Below are 21011 nucleotides of genomic sequence, written 5' to 3' on the forward strand. Positions count from 1 at the left end.
TTCAACATGATTGATTCTTGGTTGGCCAGCGAGAGAGGACTTAGCTTCCATACTGGCAGAGATTATATCTGGTCAACAGGAAAGGAAAACTGGCCAAGAAACTGCCAACACGGAATGTGAAGCTGTGAAACCTGGTCAAGAAGAAATAAAGCCAAATACGCAACAGATGAAAAAATTATCTTAAAGCAAAGATCAAATCACTCCATTGGAAATGAAAATTTTACTGGAAAAGGTGATGCTGAGAACATGAAGGGACATAGGAATTTTTTAGAAAATAATGTTAATAAGTAAACTGGAATGTTGAGTGCCAGTAGTTGTTTTAAAATGGACCTCAACATTTTTCAAAAATAAAAAATATATAGACAATTTTAATACACACAAAGACTTCTGACAAATCACAGAAAGGACTTCTAAGCCTTCTACATCATTTGGAAGAGAATGCCTGAGATCTCAGTACAAGAGAGCCATGGAAACAGTGGAGAGAGTTCAGTGAGGGGCTGCAAAGATGTTGAAGGCAATGGATCATCTCTTTTTTGTGGAAAGATTGAGAAAGCTGTGATTGCTCACCCTGGAGAAGAGAAGGCTTAGGGGAGGATCTCATCGATGTATATGAATACCTGAAGTGAGGCTGCAAAGAGGAGGGGAGTCAGGCCTTTCTCAGTGTTGTCCAGTGACAGGACCAGAGGCGATGGACATGAACTGAAACACAGGAGGTTCTGTCTGATTATCAGAAGACACTTTTTTACTGTGAGGGTGACTGAGCACTGCACAGGTTACCCACGGAGGTTCTGGAGTCTCCATCTTTGGAGAGATTCAAAAGCTATTTGGATGCAACCCTGCCAACCAGCTCTGGTTGGCCCTGCTTGAGCAAGGGGGATGGACAAGGTGACCTCCAGAGGTCCTTTCCAACTTCAGCCATCCTGTGATACTGTGACTTTATCGGAAGCCCATGGGGGAAGGTGATAAATCAAATGAGGAACCAGAAAAGAAATATACTTTGATAAGATACACACTTTACTATGGCTTTCTGGTACTGTTGTACCTGGTACAGAACCCTCAGGCACTGGAACAGTCCTGTGGGCTCAAGAGGGACAGCAGACTTCTTCCTGCTGCAGAAACCTACTGCCTCTAAAAAGGAGACTTCCTGGGAAGTTTATGGATGACTGTATGCCAAATGAAAGAGCAGGGAGAGAAATGACCAGGGAACTCGCTGGCAGGTAACGCCAAACAACACTGATGTCCCAGTGTGTTTTGCCCTCAGAAAATAAGTGAACTCCTCTAGATGTAGAGCAAAGCCATGACGAGTGGTGTGTGGATCACCTTAGACTGTACTAACTACAGCCCCTTCCCAAGCAAAAGCAAAGACACCTTAATTAGCAAAGGACATGAACAACCTATTGTGTCCAGCAGCATAACCGCACACCAGCACAAGCACCGCAAACATGTCAGCAGGGAGGATGCCTTGGTGCCCAGCAGGAATGAGCAAATGGAGCCAAGGAACTTCTGGAGGCTGTAAAAGTGGCTGCCAGATAGAGATGATGCTTGGTGGCAAGCTGGCAGTGGAGGGAGCAGCCACGGCCAAGAAAAGGGAAGGGAGCATGACCCAAGTCCCACCAAGGTTAACCAGCACCTGATGCAGGTGATGGGAGTGGAGATTCCAGATGGAGAATATGACTCTGAGCACTTTGAGGGAAAAACTACTGTCTGGTCTCAATACAAAACACATAATTACTGGGGCAATTACTAAATATAAACAGGTTTAGCAAGTAGGGCAGAACAGTTTCCCTTAAAAAGCACTTGTTAGTTAAGTAGGTCATGTTTTCATGATGTCGTTTGGTAGTCCTTCATTCTGATCAAGAAGGGGATACATACCAAGTCAAAGGAACAAAAAAATTGCTAAATATTATACACGTTTAGTCCACAGTTACAAAACAGTAAAGCAAGTTGGACAAAAATGTGAGAAAAAAAAATGAGAGCAAAAATGGCAATTTAATGGGTGTCAAACTTGTAAATACTGAATTTTATCACTCTTGGTTTAATATTAATATAATAAAAATCAAGCAGCAGTACTGTGTGAATGCAATTATAGTGCTGTAAAATCCTGATTGTCCATGAAGTTCATTCACACAGGAAAATAAATTATACTGCTAGCAGCATTTTGGTAAACAGATGCATGCCAAAGCTTTGCATCAACTTAACATTATTGGTGTCAACTAATTTCAAAGTAGTTAAATCGGTCCAAGCTGCCTCTAGCATTTCTTATATATGTTAATAAGTGGTCCAAAGCTTAACTCATCTTAATAGTCTTTTATTGACATTGCATTTGGCAGGGTCATTGTCAAAAAAGTGAGAGGAAATACCAAATAAGCCAGACACAAAGAATTTGAGCTCTAAGCCTGGCAGATTGCTTGAAGTGGATAAAATCCATGTCAGATTTGGACTTGGACAGTTCTAAGAGTAGATGATGGAAACAAAGGTGAAGTAGCCCACATGTTCAGGCTTGGCATGAAGGGAATAACCTAAATAAAGGCAAAACTTGTCTTGGTCATGTAGTTGATTTAACAAGGTACCAGGCTTCTAGGTGACCCACTCAGTTATGCTGAGGTAATGTTATGGGTAAATACATATGGATGTAAGAATGGGAGCTTATGGTGATGATTGTTATGGGATGCAGGCATTTGCTAGAATCCTACCTGCTACTCTCCTCATTAGCACAAAACAAGTGAAATGATGGGTGCTTAGTGGATTGGCTGTGGTGGAAAAAACCAAAAACAGCTCAAGAAGTTCCTCTTTCCATGATGCCCTTCCTAGCTGCTTATTGTCATCCTTTGCAAGCCCCTTGCTTGCAGCGATGGAGTTGTTTTTATGGCCACACTGTAAATGGGGCTGCTGAAATAGTCTGGGGCAAAAAAAAAAAAAAATCCACTAATTCCACCCAGAAATAAAACAAACCTGAGTTTTTCTAATGTGATTGCTTCAGTCATCCAGTTTGCATCTTGGCTCTACAAACAGTTGCATTGTGCATTGGAAATGCTTGGATGGAGAAAAAGTGGGGTATGGAGTACAAATAAACAGAAGAGGGTTGGAACTGCTTTGGTCTTGCTGAAATAAACATACATTGATTTATCTTGCCCTTTTATTAGGGAGTAAGCACCAACCTTACTTTAAAGTGTGCAAGTATTCCAGCAGCCCCACTAAGGAGCGCTTTCTCAGTCAGGCTAGCATTTAAAAATAATTGATTTCATCAGGAAAAAAATAGAGCTGGAGGAAAGTTTAGGGAAAGAAATGTCAGAAGGTTCAGTAATTTGTTTCGCTGTGGTCAGGTATATCTAAATGAGGAATTTAATAGAGTTTTGAAGAACACCGAAAAACAATTAAGATTTTTTATATATATATATGTATATGTATATAGAGGTGTGCGTTATATTGTACCAGTACAATACATCTATCAGTGATATACAAATACTATACCACAACTATAGGGTTGGCAGAGAGGAGATTTGACCTAGAAAATCTCCACCTCCTCAGGTCGCATTTTCAAACTGGAGAAAAAAATCTCAGATCCGTTAACACTGATCATAGATCTAGGCAAGGAAAAAGTCGTATTATCAGATTTTGTTTAGACCACAGAAAACATGTGATGTAATTTCTAAAGGGTTCTTGCCATGAGTACATGAGTCACAGAGTTGATCTTATTTTGTACGAGGGCTCTGTCTCTGCTTTAGCTAATCACCGCCGATGCAGGGACACACAGGACATGGCATTCTGGTGCTGTTTCCCCTCTCTCACTTCAAGGGGGTGGAAAGAAGCGGGTGCAGTTGCTTTTGTACTGCTGCCCATTCTTCAGGGACTCCGCCAAGAAGGAACAGCTCGCTGTAATGGGCTTCATCGCATCATTAGCAGCTTCTGAGGAAATGTTGCCTACAGGAGGTGCTAAAACCTGTATTTGGAGTTTAGTGGGATGTTTGGGTTCTTCAGCTGTCAGAAGGAAGCACATATGGTAGAGAAGGAAGACGGAATTTCTGACAAAATCCAGCATAGTGGGGTGGGTCTTTGTTAAGGTAAGCACTGGCTGAGAAATATATATATAAAACAAGTTTGCTTTGCAGGAAGGCAAGAGTTATGTCAATGTAGTGCAAAGTTTGTTAGATCAAAGTTCCCTTGTTGAACACCCCCACAGAGAGCTATCTATTCATTGTTCCTAATTCTTTCAAGCCTCTAAACCTAAAACCATTGAAAATTACGTTAGTGCTCTCCTAACTTTATTCTCTCATGGAAGTAATTACTGCAGTTGCAGACTACTTCTGCAGCGCTAAATGCATCTGATCCAAGGAGACATCCCTGGTGCCCTCACCTAGTGGGGCAAAGGGGTTCATGTCTCCATTTCACAGGGGAAACCTCTAGGACAGGCTGACTACAGTGACAGATACATAGCATGTGGTCTGGGTCTCCCCATGACACAGTATGGGGCCTCGGTGGACGTACGGTATGATTGGTTTTCCGTGTGGTTTTTCTTCAGTTCCAGCAGCTGAAAGAATACGAGCAGCATGTCGTATCAACATGGGGGAGTTTATCCTTTAGCTGAGGATATGTGTTGCGTGGCCTGGGGCATGATGAGATGGCACCTGTGAGTGTTTGAAGGTACACGGAACTTGCTGGAGCAACATCATGGGACTGAGCAGGGTGGAAGCAGCTGAAATTGGTGCAGTCCACCCCTTTGAGCATGATGCCTAGAGAGATCCATCTCTAAAACCACACCTTTGTGTTGGTTTGGAGGAAATAGATGATTCACTCCCCCAAAGGATGTAAACAAGCAGTTGTGCCTTGTGGGCAGGTGGCGTCCAAGATATTCAGTTGAAGCTGGGAGCTAAGTTGTCTGATGGTATGGGTTTTCTTATAAGGTTCCTGAACAGAAACTGAGACAAATGACGTGACCTCAGAAGTGAGTGCAGAACAGTATGAGATAATCTCTGCTTTAAAAAGCTGCCCGTGAGATGTGAGAAGGTTTAAGTCCTTCTCTAGACAGTGCAAGAACCCACCTGATGGGAGGACCTCCTGGGAGTGCCTTCCTCAGTGTCTGACACCTGAGTGACCAGCTGGTGTCATAAATTCTGTGCTAAACCCGTTGCACCAAAACATAGAAACATAGAATCATAGAATCATAGAATCACCAGGTTGGAAGAGACCCACCGGATCATCGAGTCCAACCATTCCTATCAAACACTAAACCATGCCCCTCAGCACCTCGTCCACCCATGCCTTAAACACCTCCAGGGAAGGGGACTCAACCACCTCCCTGGGCAGCCTGTGCCAGTGCCCAATGACCCTTTCTGTGAAAAATTTTTTCCTAATGTTCAGCCTGAACCTCCCCTGGCGGAGCTTGAGGCCATTCCCTCTTGTCCTGTCCCCTGTCACTTGGGAGAAGAGGCCAGCATCCTCCTCTCCACAACCTCCTTTCAGGTAGTTGTAGAGAGCAATGAGGTCTCCCCTCAGCCTCCTCTTCTCCAGGCTAAACAACCCCAGCTCTCTCAGCCGTTCCTCATAAGGCCTGTTCTCCAGCCCTTTCACCAGCTTTGTTGCTCTTCTCTGGACTCGCTCCAGAGCCTCAACATCCTTCTTGTGGTGAGGGGCCCAGAACTGAACACAGGATTCAAGGTGTCGTCTCACCAGTGCCAAGTGCAGAGGGAGAATAACCTCCCTGGACCTGCCGGTCACGCCGTTTCTGATACAAGCCAAGATGCCATTGGCCTTCTTGGCCACCTGGGCACACTGCTGGCTCATGTTCAGTCGCTGTCAACCAACACACCAAGGTCCCTCTCCTCCAGGCAGCTTTCTAGACAGACTTCTCCTAGTCTGTAGCACTGCATAGGGTTGTTGTGCCCCAAGTGCAGGACCCGGCATTTGGCCTTGTTAAACCTCATGCCATTGGTCTCAGCCCAGCGGTCCAGCCTGTTCAGATCCCTTTGCGGAGCCTCCCTACCCTCCAGCAGATAGACACTTCCACCCAGCTTAGTGTCGTCCGCAAACTTGCTCAGGGTGCACTCAATGCCTTCATGCAGGTCATTGATAAAGACATTGAACAGGGCTGGACCCAGCACTGAGCCCTGGGGAACCCCACTTGTCACTGGCCTCCAGCTGGATTTCACACCATTTACCACCACTCTCTGGGCCCAGCCAGCCAACCAGTTTTCCACCCAGGAGAGTGTGCGCCTGTCCAGGCCAGAGGCTGACAGCTGCTCAAGCAGAACGCTGTGAGAAACTGTGTCAAAGGCTTTACTGAAGTCCAGGAAGACCACATCCACAGCCTTTCCCATCTAGAAGGTGACACCACTTAAAATATAAGTTGAGAAAGATGAGATGAGAGCTTTTTTTGCACGAGAACGATTTTACTGTGGGCATGAGCTGTAAACACTTGGACTTGGGGTATTCTGTGGGATTTTGATCACATTACAGAGTATTAATTTGCTAATTTGCCAATGCAGGTAAAGCGTTTTATGAAAAACGAGATAAGAGCTGTTAATCAGTATTCATACAATACAAAAACACATGCACAGTTGTTCCAAGTTTTCTCTTTGAAACACCTAGTTTTACTGAGACTGTAGGGAGACTGGGAAAACTTTCTTCCAGAAAAGACGAAGGATGAAAGAAGCCGTGGCATGGCTGACCAGATTTGTCTTAATACCTTCTTCATTCCTAAGGGCTTCTAAGCAGCTTGGGGCAGATACTGGCTCCTTCAGTAGAAACAGGTGTAAGCATCTGGCCAGTTGTTTCCTTTCTGATAAGCTTTTGTTTGCCTTGGGCCTGCTTTTAACTTTCCACACTTTTTAATATTTACCTGATTTGGCTTTAAATTTTTTTTCAAACAATTTATTAAATAATTGAGGCATTAATTAAACAGTGCTTCTGATGGTACCCATTTGCCTGTGATCCATGTCTCACTTAGAATCACCACACCTGAAGTCATCTGAACAGGGATTGATAATTTGCTAAAGCATATGTGCTTTTGACTGACAGCAATGTATTTCATGATCTGCATTAGAAAAAAGATACATTTATAAAAATAAAAAGCAGATACCTAGATGTACACATTTTCCATAATAATTTATTACATCATACCAAGAAAATATACCTTGACTAGAACATTTTAAAATAAAAAATAGCCATAACATACAGGTAAGTTTATGTGCCACGTGAAAGAAATATATAGCCTTTTTATTTTTAATTGATACATCAGGTTGATTGTTTTGTGGTCTCACCCCATAGTACAGCAGCTCATTCGGACTGTCCAGGAAGACTAATTAACACTAATGCTTCCAAAGAATTTTCATTTGTGATGCTAATCTGTCACAAAACCAAAAGCATCCTCAGAAAGCCAGGGAAAAAAGTAGGGACTACATCTTGCAGCCAGCTTAAATTAGTGTTAGCTCAATTTGTCTTAATTGAAAGGTTGTTTACATCTCTTTTGTAAGTGTTTATAAAAGTTGGCAGACAGAAGAATAGCTGCCTACGTACATGAACAGAATTTTCTTTTATTAAAGCCGTTGCATATAATACTGTAATTAAAAAACCTTTTGAAATATTTCTGTACACATTGTCTTAAGGTATAAGCCCGTCTCTCTGTTTATGTATACACACACACACACACGCACATGCTGTATAATTTTTGATGCAGAGATATTTATGCTAAGTTCTCCTATTATGTGAATATTTCTGCGTGCCAATTCATTCTAGAAGCCTACTGGCCTCTACTTAAATTTCTACGAAACACATGGATGTTGGCAAAGTATCTCAGACACAACTTCTGACAATGTTGGCAAGATGGCAAGTTTTCACTAATAAACACATCCTTGGATACCCCAGCTCAGCGGAAACATTGCGCTTGCATAGCTGAGCACCCATAAAGATTTATGGGGATTCATGAGCCCCAAGTCCCTGGACTACAAGCTGGGAGGACCTCGGGTTCTTCTGGTTCCCCATGTTCACAGCATCTCAAGCCAGGCCATCGCCCAATCATCATATCTGGAAATTGTCCAGTTCTGATGATGAGGTTGGGTAGACCTCACCTAATATCTTCAGGTTCCATATTGGTCACACTAGTAGTTTGAGGGGTAGGCTTGCTACGCTTACATGGCAGCCAGCAGCTCCCAGCTATTTATAAACAGCTTTAAGAGATCTTGTCATTTAAAAATACAGAATCAGTATTGTTGGTAGGTGCCCTGATGCGTTCCTAGGCCTTAGACAAAACTTATAGGAAAATGGGCAAAGAAATGAAGGTTCCTCAGCACAGCAGAATTAAATTACAACTTAGTTCATAATGCTGGCCACTAAAGTTTGCTTCATTTTAGTGTTGCTAGTCCATGTGTTGCATGTAAAGACAATTAGCAGAGCAGAGAGAAAAGCAGCAGATGCTAGAGATGCACAGAGTTAGGTGACTCATTCTGTCATGAAGAATCCCTCTTTCAGAAAAGTGAAAAGGTTGGTGTAAAAAAAAGAAAAGGCTTGAATAGACCAAATTAAAGAAAGAATTCAGCAATTTCAGGAGAGAGTAGTGGAAAAGCCAGAATCTTGCAGTGCTCTAAAACATGTATTTGCCTAAACTGCAGATGAGAAACATTGACATACATGATGGAGGCCCTATTCTCCCTCCTCCTCCCCTCTCCTGCCCTTTCTTTCCTTTAGGATTGCATGGTGGGTTTGACATGTTCCCTGTTGAACCAAAAGAAAATGTGTTTTAAAACTTCTTAAGTCTCTAAAAACTCCTCAGCTGGTTATGTGTTTAAAGGTAACTAGAAGAAATGATTTAATAACAGCTTCCTGAGGGCTTTGTGATGTATGCATATTTTACAGCAGCTTTCCAGTCTAACAAGGCTAACTAGATATAAGTATTTGCCATTTCAAAGATTTATTCTCACGACTATCTGATACATGTAAAGGAGAAGGCAGGTCTCATGAACCACACACCTCCTGTTTCAGAAACACTCTGCCCCCAAATTATGCTTTTCTTTGTTTCCTTAGAAGAAATATGTAATTCGTCTTTTCTCTTGACAGTCCCATTTGTAGATTTGAAACCATTCTGTATGACATCACGTCACTGACAGAGATGAAACGTGTAAAAAATATCAGGCTTTCCCTCTACAGAAACTCAGTTTTGCCAAAAAATAAAAATGCTAGGGTTGTATAATATGTGTGCTTTTGTGGAAACTTATTTGAGAGAGGCATTCGTAGGGTGTGCGCTAATATAAGTGACAAAAGATTCAGCAATGTCAAGTCCTGTAAACAAACAGCTCCAGAGAAGTAACATTAACACATAATTGTATGTTTTTACTGTGTCAGACCTGTCACAAAAAATAACTTGAATTGTGATTATAGTAATTAATTTTTCCTCTGCCATTTGAGAAATGCAAACTTATTATGGCAACGAGCATGCTAGATACTGGCTTGCCATTTTAGTGCATTATATATTTATATTTCCATATGAAGAATTATTACCAAAAGATATTAACAAGATTAAATCTATACCTAAACATATCTTTTAGTATTCCCACTATCTTTACACTAGGACCTGAAGACTCCGAGGAAATAAAATAGGAAGCAAGGCTGAGCAAGAAGGATAAAGCAAAACAGAGATTTTTGTCCCCAAAATCAGACAAGTCTAGAAATCACTATGCTGGAAAACTGATTTGTGGAGTTTCGCACCAGTTTTGAAAAGAAAGAAGAGAATTTTCCCGTCTGCTGTTTGCAGTCCCCAAAATTCTGTTAGGCTGACCATCTTTCCTTCATTACTGCTGTATTAATAATGTGTCTAGGGTGAGTGAGTGGCTAAGCTTCCAGCTCTCTGGAATCCCTTCTGTTTCTAAGCAGAAATTTCTGTGTCTGGACATATAACTCACAGTCAAAAAAAAAGGGGGGGAGAACAGAAATGAAAAGAAGAAAAGGTACTGATTCATCTGGCAGCAGACTATGATAATACTGTTACTGCTCCTATCTAGGTGTGCTTATACTGTGTAGTTTTATAAATAAGTCTGAGGGGTCCTTCATTGCCACCACCTCCTTTCCCAAGTCTTGTGCTCTGCCTGCCTGATCCCATCCGACAGTAGAGCTGATACTGCACTAATCCCCGCAAGTTTGGGACTAATGAACTAACTGCTGGGCTGCCGCCACGGAGCTTGGTCCCAAACTATACTGTACTTCACACTCGATTTATTCTCCAGATGGCGAGACTGCGCAGCCCTGCCGCGAGGGACCACCTTTTCCACTGGAGTGTAAAAGTGGACGGATGTTGTTTTCTTTGCAGATTTGATAATTCAGAGCTTGGAACTCATGAGGATGGTTAGTTATGAGGTTTAATGGGGGCCAATCGAGACAGCAACACACGTATTCCTATCTTGAATTTCAGTATCTGTGTGTCTGGGTGGTGGTGGATTTGTCAGCGATGCTGCGTCATTGAAACCTTTATCTTCTCCAGTTGGCATAGCTGCGCATGGTAGTGAACATCTTCTCATGTCCTCCTCAGAGTCAAACAGAAGTGATGCTGAAGTAACCACACTCACCGATGGGTTTTTCCCCAGCGTGTTTTCCATCACGAGTTGAAAATGTAGCATATTTTAATATCACTGTTCACCATGGAGCTCTCTGTTGTGTTTCTGTCTTGTTCAGTTTCATGAAGAACCCAGCTCCCGTGAGACCCAATGGGGATACCACTGTCACAGGCCACCTGGGGATGGGATCATTTACCTAACAATCAGGTTTACTCCTTTATCAGGGATTCACTGATGACATAGTGTTATCCGATGTTGTAGTTCTCATGTGAAAACCAGGGTAAATACTTGCTTTCACTGTTGTTTAAGAAGTTCAGTTGGACTATTCTTGGCAGGGACTTTACGTAGTGTTTAGAAAACATGTTTGTTCTGCTATAAAGACAGTATTGTATCAAGGACTACCTTTTTCTTTACTGTTAAAATGCTGAAGTAGTTTACTGAGCTTAAAATTTTAGCTTTTGCGTGGATCCCACAATAAGAATAGCATCTAAATTTCACTGCATAATGAGGCAGAAAAGGCTCTCCCTCTCCTCCATATTTTTAGTATATTTAGGCAGAGGTTTAAGCAGATTTTTTTATTACCCATGAAATGTTTTATTGGCAGCCTGGGTGGAGACCTGATATACCCCACTAGCATCAGCAGGATTGTCTCCGTTGTAGGAACAGTAGGCACCAAGTCAAACATTTCACAAGCTCTGACTTTGGCAACCAGGTCCTCTCTGTTTGTCCCACAATTAAAAACTTAAATTAAATCCTGATGTGGAAAATATAGTGACTAGAAGTATTTTAGCATGGGAAGGAAATGTTTCCATTCCTGGGGTATCTAGGCAGACAGATCTAAACCGTAGTGGTTCTAAGAAAATGCATCAATTTTCAACCCAACAGATGGCATGGGTGTGTTAACTAACATAGCAACATATTTTCTGTTAAAATATGGGAAAAAAACAACAACCCCCTCCCAATGTTTGTTGCTTGGTATAAATTCAGTGAAGTTGTTGGTTATTTTTGGGATACGTACCAGAGGGCTGCACATTTAGTTTATGTAAATTGATAACAGCAACAGCCTGTTAATAAGTGTTTTGTATGGAAATATACCTAGAAAGACATGATCTGTCTTTTTGGGGAAGGGAGTTTGCAGCCTGAGGAGAAAAACAGCTAATGAGATGGTCTACTGCTCATTATTATAATCTGAAAAAAAATCATTGTGAATTAGGCTGCAAGTTTGCTAGAGATGCGCCTTCAGTTGGAATTGGATGCTGCCTTAGTGGATAATTCAGGGAGATCTTTCTTTTGCAAATTGGATCAGTGTGTGCTGAAACAGTGATAATCTGACTTTAATTAAAAGCATAAATTGGTTTGGAGTGCATTTTTAAGCTACCCTTCTGCTTCATATCCAGAAACTTTCAGCTCAGCCTTAGAAACCCATTACCCCTGGTCAGAGAAGGAAAACGTAGGGGATTTGTATTACCCAGTAATGGCATCATATGGTTCGGTTTACCTAATTCGGAAGGACTATTTCAGACGGCTGTGTGCCGGAGCTGTCTTCCAGCTGGATGTGTTTGTAGTAAACTGCATGCGTCTTTGTGTGGCTTTCCTAATGGCCCCAGTCAGAGCCCATTCACAGCAGTTCGAACATTTCGGGTTGTATTTTCCAGAGATTACCTCTGAACGTGCCCCTTGATCGCAGCACAGGGATGTGTACATGTACGCCTTGTTCCCGTCTGTCTGATTAACGGGCATATGCTCCCAACCTTCGGAGAAGTACAGCTAGTAGCCCCGAGGTGAAGACTGCTTGCTTCAGATTTCATTAACTTTCTGCTTCATTATTCCTTCCTTTAAACCAGTTAGAGCCATTGGTTGCTTTTCTCTAAACTTATCCTAATTATCAGGGGTCCCAGCCCTGTAAATCAGTACACTGCAGAGCTGTCTTAAACTGGCCTGGGAGACCCTGTTCTGATCGGACCTGACAACTGTAAACTACTGTTCCCTCGCACTGTTTAACTCAGACCACATTGGGAAACTGCCTCTGCCCCTCTCACTGGTGGAGATTTGCATCCGTCTGGTTTAGATCTACTGTCATGTGCTGTCTTACTGATTGGTATTAGCCTGGATATTAACTTTGATGATTTCTTTTTTCTTCTTGAGTTTGCCTGTTTTCTTGAAAAGCATCTCTATTCAGTGACTGCATATTATTAAAGTCGTTCCTGAACCTCCATGAGTCAGGAGCTTTAAAGTTTTATTAGCCCCATAAAAACTCTTCACAAATGAAATGACTTTTGATAAGCGTGCGTTTTGACAATGCGAATTTGTTAGGGGCTGTTGGCGAGTGGAAGGAATTTGGGATTGAAACTGCAGTTGGCAGGAACGGGGAGCCCAGCACCCTCCTTCCCCCTCCCCTCTTCTTCTCCAGGCCAAGAAGCGCATTTTGTTTCAGGAAAGCACAAAAGTATTCTTCATGCAAATCAACTAGTAAACAGATCTGTGATTTTACATTCACAAAAATAGCAAGTGGCCACAGGAAGCACTTGTCTCTGGAGATTTATTTTGTGCCAGCAGGAGAATAGCTTTTTACGTGGTTCATGAAAAACCTACAAGTTATTTTGGCGTTGTTTTCACATGCAAGATATGAACTCTACTACAGGCTTTACTGCTGTAAGACACTTTGGATACAGGGAGAAAAGGAAGATTGATATAGCAAATCAACAAAGTACATGTACATCTGTGCTTACTGGCGACCATGCTGGTTAAGCAAAGACAATATATATATGAATTACAGAAATGAATTGGTTTATGCGGATTTATTAACACACTATTTTTGTGAGTGCAGATAGTCAATGTAACACAGTGCAGTGACTATAAAGATTAGTTTGTTAGATATATCCAGTAATACTGGACACAAAAAGCCACACTTTCTACAAGTGGTGGTATAAAATTACTTGCACATGAAAACTGAGTGCTTTAATTACTAGTTATAAAGAAATGAGGAAGGTAAAATTGTAAGGTGCTGGTGATAAGTGCTTCAATGTAAGTCCAGGAGTGACAGGCATTTTGGGAATGCCAATATCCTGGCTATCTAGTGTTTGCCCCATGTCATTTCAACAAGTTTTCTGCTCTGTGCACCTTTCTGTCAACAGAAAACAAGCTTTCTTTTTCTTTTCTTGTGCCTTTAAATACATGCATATCGTAGAGAGAAGCAAGACTGACAGTTGTGAAGACCCTTGAAGAGTTTGACTTGGGCCGTGCCGAAAAGTGTGTTAGGATAAACTCCGTGTCCAGTGGTCTTGCTGAAGAAGATCTAGAGGTGCTTTTGCAGTCCAAGACCCTTCCTTCAAGCATGATGCTGCCAAAAGTTGAAAACGTTGAAGAAATAAGATGGGTGAGTACCAACAACACAGCAGCTGTTGACTAAACTGTTTGGTCAAGTTCACGGGCATGGAGATGGATGACTCTGAGTTATAAGGACAGCTGCAAATACCACATAATGTGTTGCTTGACTTAGGTAGTTGGGAAGTGCATCCATTTAAATGTGTGTAGGTTGTGCTATTTGAAAAGCATACATGGAACACCTTGCATTTATAAAGAGAAACAGATCTATTTCTCCCACAGTCAGTGAAGAACCAATTTTATGTGAGAGCACATTAGCAAAAATAGAAGCATAAGTATATGACTCTTCTCTGACTATCCTATCAAGCAAAATTACTGTCTCTGTCCATGAGCCTTAGCTGGATGCATCGTAAGCACGAGATGGGGAAATCGTATTAGCGACATATGAAAAAATGGGTTGGGGGGAAGGTCACTCCTTGGGGCAACTGGAGGAACAAACAGGAAGCTTTTAACTAGTGTTTTTAATTAGCACAGATATTATTTCCTGAACAGTTCTCTATTTCTTCCCTTTTAATTGCTGACAGGTGTGTTTGTGTTTCACGACTGACTTTTCAGCCAATAAAAACCTGAAATGTAAATGGTTGGCATGTCAAATTACTTAAGAAAACTTTGAAATAGGCCTAATTATGCCATAATTGTTTTTATTGTCAAGAAAGGGGAGTGTTTGTTTAGATATACCATTATTTCTGTAACATGCCAGTAAAGGAATAATGCTTAATTATTCACTTCTATATTTTTCCAAACCGCCAGCCGAGCAGCTAGCAAGCGTGCAAGCTGTGACGAAAGGCAGGCAGACATATTAGGGTTTATTTTAATCTCAGCATCTAACCTTGATCAAACCGTTAAGATCAGGCGTGAGCGTACAACTGAGCAAATATGTTGGGTTTGTGGTGAGCCCCATCCGTTCCATGGCACTGCCCCTTCAGCCTCTGTCATTTGCAATGGGAAGTACACTATCCCCTTCCACCAACATTTAATTAAATTAACCGGCGTATACCTCTCAGGGTTTACAGCCATGTAGGTGTTAGACGTAACTTGTCAGTAATGAATATTCATGCTTCCAAAATGGCAGGGCCCTTGGTGCCACCGAGTAGGTTTTGCAGGGAGGTGGGATGCAGGGGCTCTTCATCACCTCATCTCCTACCACCTTTCCTCTCTCTAACTTTGATTTCTGTCACGGAGAACAAGCCAGCCCCAACAACTTCTGCCTCACAGTCCTTATTTTGCTTTCCTCTCACTTTGCCCAACCTTTGAACACAAAGAGCGTGCTCTGCTTAGCCCCACTGCCTTCTTTTCCAAACCCTCCCCAAATTCACTCCGGTGTGATTTTTCAGCCTCCCAGAAGCTGTTTATTTCCCCCTGCATCCCTTCCCCTTCCCCCCCTGCCCTTCTTCATTTTTATTTATGTGCAGCAGAAAACCTGGAGGCTGATGCACAACTAAAAGATGGGCTTACTTGTTTTCTTTTGTGTGAGAATCTCTTGCTTTCCTTTTGTCCCTAGTGTGGGTACTTGTTTGACTGGCATGGCTTATTGGACTATAACAAGCGTAACTCTCCCTCCTTTGTGGCGGGACAATTCTCCCACAAATCCCGACCAGTGTGCATTCTTCCTGACACACTATTGGGTGTGCACTGGAACTGAAAGAATTGCTGAGGCCTTGCTACTTCATCCCCTCCCAAAGCTTTGTGGTTTTTTTTTTTCACCCTCCGCCTTCTTTTTTTTTCCCCTCCTTTCTCCCTGAAATGAACACTTTACTGGGCCGGAAACATTTAATCATCTCCTTTTGAGAAAAAAAAAAAAATTAATTGAAACTTCTCCACTCGTTACCTTTTGTGTTGGTGCTTATTGCAAATTATTTAAAAGGGAAAGGAAGGGAGCCAATATTTAATTAAATGTGCTTTTTCTGTTGTTGTTTACTTTCAAAACAAAAGGTAGCAAAAAATCCCAGGATTGTGACTTTTACGATATAGTAAAATAAAAGAAGAGCTCTGCTGCTATAACTTGTGCCTGGAATGTAAACACAGCAGCGCTTTTTACATTTTTCTTCCACTTAAAAATAAAAATCAGATAAGAATCTTAAGTATATGTGCTGATGCCATTATATTACCTCATTTTCTGCATTTGCCTCTGTGAAGTTTACTGGTTTTTGTTCCTGTAGTACCTGCCGTACTGTACACTCCCACATGTGAATTGCATTGATTTATTTTTTTTTAACTCCTTGCACATTTTTGAGTATAATTCTCTTCTCCGAAGAAAAGTTATGTAGTGGGCCATGGTGATGATGCAAAGCAGGGATGGGAAGGGCAGAATTCGTCATCCAAGAAAGCTGTGATTTATTTTGGCCTAATTGTAAAGTTACTGCAAATTGCTGGAAAGCTTTTTTTCAAGATCTGGGTGATTAGATTTTCCTTCTTTTTTTGGGGGGGGGAAGCTAAAAGGGGAAATAACACCTCTAATCCAGCTTCTGGTAAATAGGCTGCCAGCTTTTAAAATGAGTTTCCTTTCTATTAGTCAGAATATTATGCTAAGCCTTAAGCATTAGTTTTTTATGTTGCCATAGCAGCCTTATTCCTGCAGGGTTGTGACCTGCGATGATTACAGTACAAAGCTTATAGGGTCTTGAAACCCCCTTTGAAGATGAAAAGTCTTTGATGGTTTATATTTATGCAAATCTCTTAGATATGATTTACCCAACTGAGACTGAATGGAGAGATGATTAAAATTCCCTTTCCTTTGATATCCATTAATAGTCAAATATTCCTTAAATTTAAAAAATATGCATATGTTATTTTTGTCTTTATTTACTAACATCTTTTTGCTCTACCTGTGATATGTTTATCTCTGCACAAATTACTTGATCTGGACAGACATAATAGATTTACAATACAGGGCTGAGGGTTCCCCCCCCCTCTTTTTTTTCCCCCTTTTGAAAGGGGAAAAATCTGTGCAAGAGCTTTTGTATGTTTCCAGATGATAGATTTTGGAATTTGGGCTACCCCACTGGCAGCTCAGAGCTAGCTGTGAACTGGTCTCATGGAAAAAATTGGCAAGCTTTGGTCTTCAAAGAATTAAACTTCCTTTTTAAGGCCTTCCTAGGTAAGCTAAAAAATTATGAAGAAAAGCCTATTGAACAAAAGGGTAACGGTGCCGTAATGAATAATACGGATGCCACTTAGAAGGCTGGGGAGCACTTCCAGTGATGGCAGTGCTGGACCTGAAACAAAACCGGACCTCAGGTACAGCAGTACTTCATTGTTTTCCAGGGCCCGCGGATTTGCATTTCACTAAGCCAGGGTGAGAGGTGCTAAGCCTGGATTTTTTTTTTTTAATTTTTTTTTTTGCAAACCAGCCTGGAAACTTAGAAATGTATGGGAATGCTGCGGTTTCAAATTGGAGGCCTTGTTAAAAACTGCTTTAATTTTTCTTAATTGCAAGGTTTTGGGGTGGGAAGGGGTGTTGTTACAGCCAGGTGAAAATTTAATGTGTTATAGCTACATGCAGACTGTTCTTTTTCTTTCTTTCTGATAGCTCATATTGTCTAGTTTTAGTTTTCAGACAAATTCACACATCACCTAAAAGGCCGAACACTTGTAGAACCAATGAATTTTATCCCTTTTGTGGAAACTGCAGTGGGCTTGCTCAATTTTAAGGTAAGCAGGTCTTCAAGTGTTCATACTTAGCCATTTCAGCAATCTAGGATGAGCAGAATACCCTAGTTTCAGCAAGGAAGAGAGTTTAAAAAATGATAAACATAGTTTTCAATTGCCCAGAACATTTGTATGTTTAACTCTGGTGTTTGTATTGTAAGGGCCTTCATAAATTCAAAATATTTTAGTTGACAGAACAGTTCCAGATATCCCATGCCAAATAACAAAACCTCTCTGCATTACTGTTATCATTTTTAATACACTTGCAGTAGTAGAAACACGCTTCTCCAAAGATTTGAAATACTCACAGTGTTGCCCTATGCTTGGCTATTTAGTAGCTCTCAAACTGGACTTTTGTATAACATTTAATCAGAAAAAAGAATTATCATTTCACAGTCACTAAACTGGTATCTTTATAATAGTTTCTACTGATAACATTACAACCAAATTTCGTGTTATCAGTTTTTTTGTGGCTATGATAGGGTATTTAATGCCAAGATTGTAAGTGTAATTAAATTTTGAAAAGAGGCTATATCTGAAGAGCATGCTCCTTTTTTAGGCTAATGTTAGACCATATCTAATTTTTAAAGTGCATATTAATAGAAATTACTCCCCAACCTTTACTATCAAGTCCAGGGCAGCGTGGTAATGAAACGGAAGATCTCGTGCAAGCACCAGGAATTCAGCATTCCCCTCCCAAGCTTTAAGGGAAAAGTTTTGGACCAGCTGAGGACATACACATCAGAAGTACCTCCAGAAGTACCGGCAGGCCTCACAGGCAGCCTGCTCGTTTGATACAGCCATTTATCTTACAACACACGCTCACGTATCTGGGAACGTAATATAGCAGTGACCAAACAGACACACTCCTGTCCAGCGTGCGCATACAGAATTAAATAGTATTTTAAACGGACAGAGGTTTTTTCTTCACCTACAATATTTTACAGGGGAATTTTTAATATTGCAATTCTTGATGTTGGCAGGAGAGTTGCCTTTTAAAGCACTCCAGTTAAGAATAATTTCTTGCCATACCGGCTGCCATAGAAGAACACCTACTAGTAGGGCTCATAATTACATCTACGTCTCTCTGTGTATATTAGCCTTTAATAACAGTAATGCTTTCCAAACATCAATATAAAATAGCAATGTTTTGGAAATGCACTTCTTTATAGAATAGCTACAGCAGCAAAATTTTGCCTGCTTTTATTTTAATACTTTCCTGCAGCACTTGTTGCATTTTTTTACTTCCTTACCTGCTTTTTAGTTGTACGTAGCAGAAGACTTTAAACTGGCAGTTCTGTAAGAAATCCTTATATCCTATAAGGAATCTATGACCATTTTAAATCATTCAAATTATTTATTTAATAAAAGAGGTTCTGAAGGTATGCTACATGTTAAACTAATCAAATGCTCTTTGTTTGCTTTTAAGCAGTATTTGACAAATGATTTGTTTCATATTGCTACATAAATGTCTGAAGTAGCGACCACAGTTAATACCCCTGTGTCAATCAAAAGGCAGGGAATCTGCTACGATGCCCTGTATTTACATAGCCAAGGCATATAGATGCTTAGGGACAGATAATATTTTCCCTTTTGCTGAGTCATTTTAAAGCACTGTGCGTAATCGAGCACCTACAATGGCTTTGCTTAATAGGAGCAATTTTAGCTGAAGGATTTAGGTAGCACTTAGTAGCCGTAATATCCTCTTAGTCTCTCTGCATCTTGCATTTCTGTAGGAATTAATACTGTATTCTCATTTGAAGGCTGTCTGTGAAGAAGCACGGAGGACAGGATCCCAGGCTGGCTTTCATTTGGATGCAGTCGTCTTTGGAGGAGAGGATTTCCGTGCCAGCATAGGTTGATACCTCTCTGTTTATTACAAATTATTATGTGTGGCATTTGCATTGGAGAAGCCCAATGTGATTTATGTCCATTGCTTTTCTCACAGTAATAATTAAAGTAATGACAACCCTTGATTCTGCATTTTACATTTTCACTTTTCTCCTTGATTTTTTTTCAATGCAGGATTTATCACTGGAACATCAAAGTGTGGTCCCTGTGTGTTACAGGGCACTCACACTTTCTGGTGCTTCTTGCGATACAGTACAAAAAAATAGTGAAAAAAATAAAAAAAAAACCTAAACCTGTTGATTCACTGAATTTATTTAAAAATATAATATCCATAAGAAACATGCATGTGCTTTCAAGAACTACATTTAAAGTCCTAAAATTCCCGTGCCTGCTTCATCACGGTTTTACAGACAATTATCCATCAGGCTTTTGACATCATGCACAAATATTCTGCTACACTGTGCTTTCAAAAATTTACTGTAAATATGTTCCATGTCAATGCAGCCACATATTCCTGTGAAAGCACTATTAATCTTCCTCAGAAATGAAAAGTATGTCAAAATATCTTCTATGAGAGGCTGCTTAGCTTCTTATTAATCCGATTCAGTTTAAAGATAACGGTGCAGATCTATCAACGTTTAAAATAAAAATAAGTGTCATAATGTAAAAATTAGGAATGCTTTACTAAAATATTCCTTGCAAACTGTAAACCTGTGCCTAAATAGTGACCCTAAGGAAAGGGAACATATTATTATTATTATTATTATTACTACTACTACTACTACTATTATTTTTATTTCACATCAGCTTTCACATGAGCACATTGCTTAGCTGGTGCCCTGTGAGCACGTGAAGTCTTGTGAATACTTCAGCTTCTTCTCAGAAGTCATCTACCATCATTTTTTCATCCAAATACTAAAGCTTAAATATTCAGCTTAGGACATCAGTTGTGACAAGAATCACAACCAAGGAAAGTGCAATTCTGTTCTCAGTGTGAATTTTTTAACCATTTATTTGTACACAGTATATGAGTTTGTATAAAGCTTCTCTTGCTGTAATGTTTTTCACTCTACGTACAGTAAATAATATAATAAAAAATTTGCTTCATGTTATTCCCAACTCCTCAGCAGCGAAAACTTCCACTGACTTCAGGCTTATAACTTCTGATTTGAACTGAATCAAAATCTGAATTTTATAAAGTAGTGTTAAGGGGATATTTATTTATTTATTGCTAAAGCAGCTTTTTTTTCCTCATAAGAAGATTATTTTGTCAATATAGCCTGGCACCCCTCTTTTATATTCTAAATTGGTTAAATGAAATCTCAAACTTTCTTTTTTTTTGCGTAGGAAATATTTAACAGGGAAAGGTTTCAAACACTCTTGTCAGCTTTTCTTTGTTTTCATTGTTTTCGTAGGTGCAACAAGCAGCAAGGAAACCCAGGATATTCTGTATGCCAGGCAAAAAATAATAGTCACAGCAAAGGCATTTGGCCTTCAAGCAATAGACCTTGTATACATCGATTTCCGAGATGAAGACGGGCTCCGCAGGCAATCAAGAGAAGGTGCCGCAATGGGGTTCACTGGTATGGC

At 40.6% G+C, this 21011-nt stretch overlaps 1 protein-coding gene across 1 annotated transcript in view; it reads left to right on the plus strand.

The window, feature by feature from the left end:
* CLYBL (citramalyl-CoA lyase) overlaps positions 1–21011 on the plus strand; it is a 181622-nt gene that overhangs the window by 139288 nt on the left and 21323 nt on the right. Inside the window, exons 3-6 of the mRNA XM_069879094.1 lie at positions 13726–13914; positions 17472–17573; positions 19334–19427; positions 20837–21004. Of these exons, the coding sequence (XP_069735195.1) occupies positions 13726–13914; positions 17472–17573; positions 19334–19427; positions 20837–21004 (553 nt within the window). The remainder of the gene's footprint in view (positions 1–13725; positions 13915–17471; positions 17574–19333; positions 19428–20836; positions 21005–21011) is intronic.

Source organism: Phaenicophaeus curvirostris, chromosome 1 (genome assembly GCF_032191515.1).
Source record: "Phaenicophaeus curvirostris isolate KB17595 chromosome 1, BPBGC_Pcur_1.0, whole genome shotgun sequence".
Classification (NCBI taxonomy): Eukaryota; Metazoa; Chordata; class Aves; order Cuculiformes; family Cuculidae; genus Phaenicophaeus; species Phaenicophaeus curvirostris.